General features: G+C 40.2%; 1 protein-coding gene across 1 annotated transcript; it reads right to left on the reverse strand.

Annotated features, from left to right (window-relative positions):
* Window positions 1-1,112: 1,112 nt before the first annotated feature.
* On the reverse strand, window positions 1,113-11,385 carry eda2r (ectodysplasin A2 receptor). The gene is made up of 9 exons (XM_062963833.1): window positions 10,628-11,385; window positions 9,485-9,562; window positions 8,920-9,033; window positions 8,021-8,199; window positions 7,063-7,148; window positions 6,719-6,883; window positions 6,462-6,584; window positions 5,432-5,664; window positions 1,113-4,099 (listed from the first exon to the last, which is right to left on the reverse strand). The coding sequence occupies exons 1-9, from the start codon at window positions 10,895-10,897 to the stop codon at window positions 4,061-4,063; spliced, it is 1,287 nt and encodes a 428-aa protein (XP_062819903.1). The 5' UTR covers window positions 10,898-11,385; the 3' UTR covers window positions 1,113-4,060.
* Window positions 11,386-11,681: the final 296 nt, after the last annotated feature.

An 11,681-nucleotide genomic window follows, 5' to 3' on the forward strand; every position in this document is an offset into this window, starting at 1 on the left:
CCGTTTAGGGAAACAAACCCTGAAGGAAGGGGGCGGGCCTTTTTTCCCGCCTTGATTGACTGCTTCTCCCTTTTGAGAAACCCCGCCCACGGGCCAATCGCGTGCCGCTGTTGTGATGACGCAAGCAAGAGGGCGGGGAAAAGGGCAGAGAGAAAGAGAGAGGCACCCAATAATAAATATAGATAATAAACAATAATAAATATAATATTTAAAATAAATAAAAATATTATATAATAAATATAACAACAATACATATGTGTTGTCGAAGGCTTTCATGGAATCATTGAGTTGCTGTGAGTTTTCCGGGCTGTCTGGCAATGTTGGAGCAGCACTCTCTCCTGACGTTTCGCCTGCTTCTATGGCAGGCATCTTCAGAGGTTGTGAGGTTTTATATATCTATCTATCTATCTATCTATCTATCTATCTATCTATCTATCTATCTATCTATCTATCTCCCTGTGGAATAATGTCCAGGGTGATGAGCATTGAATGGCCTTGCAGCTTCAAAGCCTGGCTGCTTTCTTCCTGCCTGGGGGGAAATCCTTTGTTGGGAGCTGATGAGCTGGCTCATAGACAATAATGATAAATGTAAGAATAGATATTAAAAATATATTAGAAATAAATAAAAGTATATAATAAATACAATAAATAAATATAATAACGAATAAATATAATAGATAACAATAATAAATATATAATAAATATAACCAATAAATATAATAATAACCATAATGAGCATGATAACAACATAATAAGTATAATAATAATAATAATAGCAATAATAACCGTAATGAGCATGATAAAACATAATAAATATAATAATAATAATAATAATAATGGGAATAATAACCATAATGAGCATGATAACAACATAATAAATATAATAATAATAATAATAATGGCAATAATAACCATAATGAGCATGCTAACAACATAATAAATATAATAATAATAATAATAATAATAATAGTAATGGCAAAATGTGTATTAAGATGCAAGCAACCCTGTCCTGGGGATATTTTCAAATATTTTAAAACCGTGGAAATAGAAAACAGGACGTGGTTTAATGCAAAATGTTTCGTTCCTTCCAATTAATTGCACATACAAAAAGCCAAGTAGAAAATACATTTATTTTAAGTATTTAACTCAAGAAATAAAAATACATTCATCAACACACATGGAAAGTTTCCAAAGTTTGCAATTAAAATCCTGCATTTTTTCCCCAGGAAAATAAACGTCCGAGATTCAAGGATCCAAACGAAACACAGGAGATGATTGAAAAGAACAATAACAGTCCCAACTTGGTGAAACGTCAGCAAAAGTTAATGCAAATATTTTGAAAGTTTATAGCTCAAGGACAAAAGGGTTGCGAGTCCATTGTAAACATCAAGCCCATTTTTAAAATCAAAAAGAATAAATATATTTAAGCCTGGGCTGCAAAGACGAGGAAAGTCAGTTCAGGGACCCCTCCCAAATGTTCAGTCCAAATGGGACTGATAGGCAGCATGCATGTATGTATCTATATATGTAATATGTGTGTATCAGTATATATGTACATATGTATGTGCATGTATATATGTATGTATGTGTATACATGGATGTGTATGCATGCATATGTATATATGCATGTATATGTATATATGTGTGTGTATGTATGCCTGTGTATATATTTGTGTATACATGCATGTGAATGCATGCAAATGTATATATGCATGTATAAATATGTTTATATATTTATGTGTGTATGTATATGTGCGTATGTATGCCTGTGTGTATATGTGTATACATGCATGTGTATGCATGCATATATGTTTGTATATGCATGTATATATGTGCGTATGTATGCATGTGTGTATACATGCATGTGTATGTAAGTATGCATATATATATATATATGTGTGTGTGTGTGTGTGTGTGTTTATGTACATATGTGCATATGTATGCCTGTGTGTATATATTTATGTGTATTCATGTATGTATATGCATGCATATGTATACATATATGCATATGTATGCCTGTGTGTATGTGTATGTGTGTATGCATGCAGATGTATATATGCATGTATATGTATTTATATGTGTATGAGTATGTGTATGTATATATGTATGTATGTGCACATGTATGTTTATATGTGTGTATATTTGAGTGTATACCTGCATTGCCACCAAATTAAAAATAATAAAGACATTGCAAAATATTCCTGATCCGCCAAGAAACGGAGGGAGCTCTCCAAGGTACCGGTTCCTAAATTTGAAAGAGTTTCAGCACCTTAGAGAGTTTGTTCATTCATCTCATTTGTTTATGATAAAGCTAGAAAAAACATTAAAACAGATCATCTGGGATCAGATCCTTGGCTCCTGGGCGGTGTAGGCTCCCATATCCCCATATCCTAGACGGATTTCATAGGTTTGTGGTATATATACATATGGGCAACACATCTATGCTTGCGAGGAAAATGCAATTAAAATAACCAAGTGCAATGTGCAACGGGGTTTGTGTTTTTTTCTCTCAACTGAAGATGGAAATTAGCCCCAAACGCTAGAGCCGGAAGCCTTTTGTGTCTCGCATTGAGCTCAAGTCTGGGACTGAACGGATGCTGCCATAGGAGCCATTCATAGCCCGATGCAAAGGGTGAGACTTCGATCCTTGCAAAAAAAAATCCACAAAAAGGGAGGATGAAGTCACGGCTTGGGCAGGAAACGGGGACAACAAAGCAGCGCTTAGATGACGCTTGCATTCAAAATAAAGGGAGGACGGAGCCATGGGCAGCACTCTTGTGGCAATGGCATCATGCGCCTGCAAAGGGTTGCAGCCAGAGTCCCTTTCTGGCCCTAAAAGCAATGGGGATAATAAAATGCCATGGACTTTTCTGCAGAAGAGTGGCATCCCTTGCATTGAACAAAGAGACATGGGCCAAAAATAGAGTAGACCCACAAGAGAAGGATTTGGACTATAAATCCCAGCATCCTCCTTGCCAGTGCTGAGACGTGCAGTCCAATGGAGACTCGTCTTCCCCATCTCTGTGATACGTTAATACCTTGAAACCTATGAGGGCATTGGGTAGATTTCAGACTGAGAGACGGATGCGAAACCCAGCATTGCAAGAGTCACATCTGCGGTGCCTCAACCAGCTCTACGCATCTTTTCTCTCCGTAATATTTGAGCAATTTAAAAAGAAAAATTCACATTCTTCGGCCAAAGGTCTCAATCTGCAGAAGAACAGAACAAGGACAATTGCAAAACATAGTAACTCCTCCCCATTCAAGTCCCCAAAGGTCAAAACAAAAGCAAAGGTAAACAAATAGTTATAAATGTCAGTCCTCAAATGTCAAAAGGTAAAAGTCACATTTGTAAACAAACAGGTATAAATGTCAGAAATATTATTTTTTTAAAACTCAGTGTTTAAAGTGTTTCCAAAGACAAAGACACTTTCCTCGAAAGGAGAAGGTTTTGAAAGAGAGGACCTTCTTCCTCCAAATGCAAAAATATTAACAAATCAACACCAAACTCATCTGTCTGCTTGAAAACGGGTCAAGTGTTTGTTTGATCTATGAAGTCAGGTCCATTTCCAAGGAAGACAGAAGATTGAACTCCACAGGCCATTGCAAACCAATGCAAAGCTGGTGCAAAAGGCAGTCACCTTCCACCCATTTCTTCCCAAAACAACATCAAGATTAATCCAGGAACTAAAACGGCACAAAGGTAGATCTCACGTTGACAGATGAGAAAGACATCGAAACCCACTGCCAGCTGCTTGGTTGCAACAGTGGGAAACGGATGCAAAACCCTTTGCAAAAAGTAGGGAGCAAATAAATCACGACAAGGTTCAAGCTCATTGGGCAGATCAGTTGCAACCCAGCAGCTTTTTGGACAAGGAGACAATGCTGGTGCAAGGTCTTCTTCATCCCTGAAATGAGGTGGAAATACATCTGGATGCACATATATATGGCATTCAAAATAATCCCCGGGTTTTTCTTTCCTTCCATGTCTTATTTCCAAAAGGCGTCTTGATGGCAGGAGAGGCTTTGAGTCGAGATGCGGCTTTGCAACCGCTGTCTTCTACCGTCTGACGTTTTTGCAAAGCGGCAACGGGGAGATCTAGGCAAAGGAAAAGAGGTTGTTATGGCCCCCAAAGCCCTGCAAAGTCTTGGTCAAACTTCAGCCCTTCAGGCGTTTTGGACCCCATCTCCCCAATTCCCAACAGCCTACCAAATAATAATAATAATAATAATAATAATAATAATAATAATTTTATTTTTATACCCCACCCCATCTCCCCAAAGGGACTCAGGGCAGTTTACATGGGGTCAAGCCCAGGCGACAGACAATATATAATTATTACTATTTTAGTTAATAGGTTTGCTTCAATTTCAAAAGGAGGCTGTCTGTGGACAGGACTAGATGACTTCTGGGGTTCCCTTTGAACTCTAGTGGAATGTGGACTGCCTTGAATATAGGAGGGGTTTTAAACAGAGGCTGGGTGACCATTGGCTGGGAGGGAAGGTTGGATGACCTCTGGGGTTCCCTTATTATTATTATTGATATCCCACTTTATCTCTCCTGGAATATAGTCTCCCTTGAAGTCTAGTGAAGCCGCCTTCATTTCTCTGGAGGCTTCCAAGCAGAGGCTGGATGGACATCTAACGGGAGGGAGGGCTAGATGACCTCTGGGGTCCCATTATTATTATTATTATTATTATTATTATTATTATTATTATTATTATTATTATTGATATCCCACTTTATCTCTCCTGGAATATAGTCTCCCTTGAAGTCTAGTGAAGCCGCCTTCATTTCTCTGGAGGCTTCCAAGCAGAGGCTGGATGGACATCTAACGGGAGGGAGGGCTAGATGACCTCTGGGGTCCCATTATTATTATTATTATTATTATTATTATTATTATTATTATTGATATCCCACTTTATCTCTCCTGGAATATAGTCTCCCTTGAAGTCTAGTGAAGCCGCCTTCATTTCTCTGGAGGCTTCCAAGCAGAGGCTGGATGGACATCTAACGGGAGGGAGGGCTAGATGACCTCTGGGGTCCCATTATTATTATTATTATTATTATTATTATTATTGATATCCCACTTTATCTCTCCTGGAATATAGTCTCCCTTGAAATCCAGTGGAGCCTCCTTCACTTCTCTGGAGGCTTCCAAGCAGAGGCTGGATGGACATCTAGCTGGATGACCTCTGGGGTTCCCTTATTATTATTATTATTATTATTATTATTATTATTATTATTATTATTATTTATTGATATCCCACTTTATCTTTATTTAGGGCTGGATGACCTCTGGGGTTCCCTTTGGAGTCTTCTTTGAAGTCCAAGCAGAGTCTGGATGACCCCTGGGGTCCCCTTCCATCGCTGGGATGTCTATGTGACCTGAGCCTCGCAATGGACGAGAGTGACCCACAAGCAACTTACCACCGGCTCCCCGCTTTCGGGGACGGGATCCCGGAAGGACGAAGTGGGCGACGCCTCCATCTCGCCCAGGACAGAGAACCTCTGCAGGTCGGTCTCGGTGCACTCCACGGGGACGCGTGTCCAGCGGTGGGGCTGCCCCTCGGCCACACAGGACGGGAACCCGAGACCCCCCGGATCCCCCAGGCTGGGCACCCCTTCCGCTCCCGGGAGACAGGGCCCAGCCCCCCAGGGACCTGCAGGGAGAGACAAGGGGGCGTTTGGACCAGTTCTGCATTCCGGAAGGGGAGGAATCTCAGGGCAAGAGCGCCGCTTGGAAAAGCTATGTAAGGTAGAGGTAAAGGTCAAGGTTTTCCCCTGACATGAAGTCCAGTCTGGGGATTGATTCTCATCTCCATTTCTAAGCCAAAGAGTTCGTTGTCCGTAGATACCTCCAAGGTCATGACTGCATGGAGCACCATTATCTTCCCGCCAAAGCAGTACCTATTGATCCACCCACATCTGCATATTTTCGAAATGCTAGGTTGGCAGAAGCTGGGGCTAACAGCAGGAGCTCACCCGTCTCCGTTGTCCATAGACACCTCCAAGGTCATGTGGCCACTGACATGACTGCATGGAGCGCCGTTACCTTCCCACCAATAGGAGCAGTACCTATTGATCTACTCACATGTGCATGTTTTTGAACTGCTAGGATGGCAGGAGCTGGGGCTAACAGCGGGAGCTCACCTGGCTCCATTGTCCGTAGACACCTCCAAGGTCATGTGGCCACTGGCATGACTGCATGGAGCGCCGTTACCTTCCCACCAATAGGAGCAGTACCTATTGATCTACTCACATGTGCATGTTTTTGAACTGCTAGGATGGCAGAAGCTGAGGCTAACAGCGGGAGCTCATCCCGCTCCCCGGATTTGAACGTGCAACCTTTCGGTCTGCAAATTTGGCAGCTTTTACACGCTGCACCACCAGGGCCCCCCTATAATATAATTAATATAACATATATGATAATATGAGCATGTCTGGGATTGCGAGTCACCTTCCGAAGGCCTGGTGTTTCCGTCGCAGGAGCAAGACGCCTCCGATGCCGGGTCATCCGTCGGGAAGGCCGGCGCTTGGAAGGTCACTCTCGGCACCGGGAGGCTCCGGCTGCGGAAAAGGACTGGAGGCCAAAGGAAGGGAAAAGGGGACGGAAGCAAAGGCAGACGGAGATTTATAGAATGATCTGGGACGTCACCTTCTAAACAGCCACTGGACAAAGCGTACGTCAAGTCCCCAGTCCAAGGGAGGACTCACCGCGCTGGCACTGCCTCTTCCAGAAGCGCCGGCCGCACAGGATGGAGGCGGCCAGGGTGACCAGCAGGGCGATGGCCAGAGCGCCGACGGTCAAGGCCAGGAGGGCCGCGTCCTGGGCGGGGAGCAAAGGGACACCCTCTTGCTCCGGGCTGACCACGGTGCGGCCTGGAAGCGGAAGAGAGCATCACCAAAGGGAAAGCGCATGGCACAAGCCGGTCACTCTCAGACCAAGTGAACAGAGGCCTGAGCCCAAGTCTCCAGAGTCAGGACTCAAACCATTATACCATACGTCAAAAGGCCATCAATGCAGTGGTGTGTGTGCATGCGTGCGTGCGCATACGTACACTGCAGTTCGGAGGGAGGCGTCTGCTTGGTGCACGGGACGCACTCCAGGCCCCGGACGCCTCCGATCTGCGTCTTGCTGTAGAAACTGGAAAGAAGAAAAAACAAGGCAATACTACTACTACTATTATTATTATATGACCGTATATACTCAAGTATAAGCCAACCCAAATATAAGCCCAGGCACCTAATTTTACCACAATAAACTGGGATAACTTATTGACCCGAGTATAAGCCGAGGGTGGGAAATGAAGCAGCTACTGGTCAATTTCAAAATAAAAATAGATGCCAATAAAACTACATTGATCGAGGCATCAATAGGCTAAATAATGTATATATATGGATACAGATATACAGGTACATGGATCTATATGTATATAGGATTTGCAAGGACCTGCAAACATACGAGGGGAAAATTCAGATATAAAATTAATGTAGATAGATAGATCGATACATAGACAGACAGACAGACAGACAGATAGATAGATATAAGTACATAGGGATTGCAAAAGCATACAGGGAGTTAACGCCTATATATCTGTAGGAGAGATTAACAAACATTTCAGGGGAAAATGCTTTTATGAGATTAATGGATATATATATTTCTTTTTCCTGACTTGCAAGGGCTTCTTTCCCTTTTCAAAACATTTCCTTGGTTAAGAGCGAGGGAGGCTTTGCAAAAGAAAACACATGGATAAGGGAGGGTAAGAGAAGAATAGATCATATATTCATAAACTCGGCTTATCTTTGAGTACATATGGTATTCTAAACTATTATTATTAGTGATGTTGTGCTGGTTTCTAATTACGTTTGGATGTATTGGAAAGTGTTTCAAATGAATGGCTAGGCATGTCGGTTTGCAAATCAGGTGTTTGCAACTCATGGTACAACACATTTTGCTCTAGTTTTGCCACGATCCCCTCTCTCGCCACCCCAGACCCCGGACCTCTCCGCACTGACCCGGGGAAGCATTGTGCGCAGGTTGCGTCCGAGGAGGCCGTGCAATTGGACCTCTGCAGGCGGTTGATGAGGCCGCACGAGGCGCACGGTTTGCACCGCTGGAGGCCCCAGACCTCCTTGAACCGACGTGGAGGGCAAGGGACGCACCGCGCATGCGCACCTTCGCCGAAGCCACACTCCTGCAAGACAGGCACACACACAACGCAGGTCAGAGCAAAAGCAGAAACTTATTACAACCGAGGAAACTTGCACATTATTATTATTGTTGTTATTATTATTTGTAGGAAGCCGCTCCATCCTCAGGAATGAATATATTATTATTATTATTATTATTATTATTATTATTATTATTATTATTGTATGTCACAGCAAACAAGATAGATATGCTGGATTTCGTATCACAAAATCACAAGTCGAACACTTCCCAAGTGTCTAGGACTGTGTGATGTATATTATTATTATTATTATTATTATTATTATTATTGTATGACACAGCAAACAAGATAGACATGCTGGATTTCATATCACAAAATCACAAGTCGAACACTTCCCAAGTGTCTAGGACTGTGTGATGTATTATTATTATTATTATTATTATTATGACACAGCAAACAAGATAGACCTGCTGGATTTCGTATCACAAAATCACAAGTCGAACACTTCCCAAGTGTCTAGCACTGTGTGATGTACTTTCGGATGATGCGCGCAGATCCCAGTCGGGTGGCCTTATTATTATTATTATTATTATTATTATTATTATTATTATTACTATTATTATTTGCAAGAATTGTGTTACATAGTCCTATAGGAAAAGATGAGGATCTGCTTCCTTATTTTTCTATTTCTCCCCCTAAAACAATTGCAACTCCAATGAGTTTTGCATGGCCTTGCACGGTCACCTGCGAGAGCTCCATCCCGGGCCCGCACGGCTTGCAAGGGCTGCATTTCCCGGAAATGCCGTCCAGGTATTCGTTCTCTCGGCATTCGAGCGGATTGGCAGGAAAGCGTGGCACCTGGGGAAGAGGAAAGCGGGGTGAGCGAGCCACACACATTGGGATAGCCTTTGGGGTCCTCTTTGGATGGCCATCTGTCGAGAGGGCTTTGGTTGTGCCCTCTTTTGTGGCAGAAGAAGGCTGGACTGGGTGCCCTCTTTGGGGTCCCTTCCCGGGCTGTGATTCTATGCTTTTACTATTGTAAGCTGCTCTGAGAGTTGTTTAAGAGAGGGAAGAGAGATATAAATAAATGCAACAACAACAACAACAACAACAACAACATGGTCCCGGTGCTTCTCCTCCTCCTCCCTGCATCCGAAACGGCTCCGTGCAAAAAGCAAAGGGTACTTAATATTTACTGTCTTATCTACCAGGGAAGGCTCAAGACCTTGCAAAACTACAACTCCCACGATTCCATAATATAATATTAATGAACTAAAAAATTTTATTTCTTCCCAGGAAAGATCCGTACCTGACTCGCGAACATCAGGAAGAGCATCAACACTGCTTCTTTGGCCATTTTAATAGCAAATTCCTTGGAAGATAAATTCTGCAAAAGCAAGCCAACAGAAAGAAGTCACAAACAGGTCTAATTATTATTATTATTATTATTATTATTATTATTATTATTATTATTATTATTATTTCAGAGGATGGGTCTGCTTCTTTTAAGTATTACTAATACCACTAATACAATAATATAGAATAGTATAAGAATACAATAATCATTCCTGAAGATGGGGCTGCTTTTTTGCAAATAATTATTATTATTATAATACTATAATAACAATAACAATAGTATAAGAATATAATAATTATTCCTGAGGATGGGGCTGCTTTTTTGCAAATAATAATAATTATAATCACAGAATCATAGAATCATAGAATAGTATTGCATTATAATATTATTATCAGCATTATATGTATATACAAATATATTATAATATCAGTATAGTATAGCACTATATATTATTGTATTGTATTATACAGCTATATTGCAATATTATTAATAATATTACATGTAACATAAATATACCATTATAATAGTGTATTATTATTATTATATTGTATTACATTACGATATTATTATCAACATTATATGTATATACAATAGACTATATATTATTATATTGTACTATACGGCTATATTGCAATATTATTGGTAATATTACATGTAACATAAATATACCATTCTAATAATGTATTATTATTATTATATTGTATTACATTACAATATTATTATCAACATTATATGTATATACAATAGGCTATATATTATTATATTGTACTATACGGCTATTTTGCAATATTATTAGTAATATTACATGTAACATAAATATACCATTCTAATAGTGTATTATTATTATATTGTATTGCATTATAATATTATTATCAACATTATATGTATATAAAATACATTATAATATCAGTAGTATAGTATGAGTATTATATATTATTATATTGTTAAATTGATAATAAAGTGTGTGTATATATAAACACACTCACACATACACATATATATATATATACTGTATATATATATATGCACACACATGCTAATATAATAATATAATATACTAATATAGTTGTTTTTCTGAATGCAGGAAGAGCCCACCTGCTTTGCTTTCTTGCAAGGAGCGACTGACTTGAAATGCAAGCCCGGGCTTGCCCGCTTCTCCCGGGATGCGACTCCTATTTTCTCCCCGACGTCTCCTTCCTTTTTTCTTCCTTCCTCCTCTCCTTCCTTTTCTTCTTCCCTTCTTCCTCCTCTTTTCCTCTTCCTCCTGCTCCTCTTCCTCTTTGAGATCTCCTTCCTTCTTTTTCTTCCTTCCTTCCCTCCTTCCTTCCAGCCCACGCGACAACCCTGGACAGGGACCAACTTCATGCAAATCAGGCCACGCCCCCCTCCGCTTATGTGGGCGTGGCCAAAGGGGGTTTCTGCATAAAAGAGGCCTGGCAATTCAAGCGGTCCTGAACCGCGTTAAGGGTGCGGTGTAGATGCGCCTTCTTTGCAAAAATCCAGCCCCAAAGGCATAATTCTCTCCAATAAAAGATAAACCATGGAAATGAACACAATCTGGCTCCCAGTATTTTTTTTTTAAAGACTATAAAAAGTCAGGACAGTAAATAAAGAGCAACACTCAGAAAACAGCATTGCATTGCATCTCTGCTGCATTGCATCATATCGCATTGCATCTCCATTATTATTATTACATTTATTTATACCCTGCTTTAGCATCTCTGTTGCATTGCATTGTATCGCAGTGCATCTCCATTATTATTATTATTATTATTATTGTTATTATTGTTATTATTTATACCCTGCTTTAGCATCTCCATTGCATGGCATTGCACCTCCGTTGCATTGCATCGTATCACATTGCATCTTCATCATCATCCTTATTATTATTATTATTATTATTATTATTATTATTATTATTATTTATAGCCTGCTTTAGTATCTCCATTGCATTGTATTGTGTCGCATTGCATCTCATTATTATTATTATTATTATTATTATTATTATTATTATATTTATTTATACCCTGCTTTAGCATCCCCATTGCATTGCATTGCATCTCTGTTGCATTGCATCGTATTTCATTGCATCTCTATTATTATTATTATTATTATTATTATTATTTATACCCTGCTTTAGCATCTCCAT

This window comes from Anolis carolinensis, unplaced genomic scaffold (genome assembly GCF_035594765.1).
Source record: "Anolis carolinensis isolate JA03-04 unplaced genomic scaffold, rAnoCar3.1.pri scaffold_12, whole genome shotgun sequence".
Taxonomy (NCBI): Eukaryota; Metazoa; Chordata; class Lepidosauria; order Squamata; family Dactyloidae; genus Anolis; species Anolis carolinensis.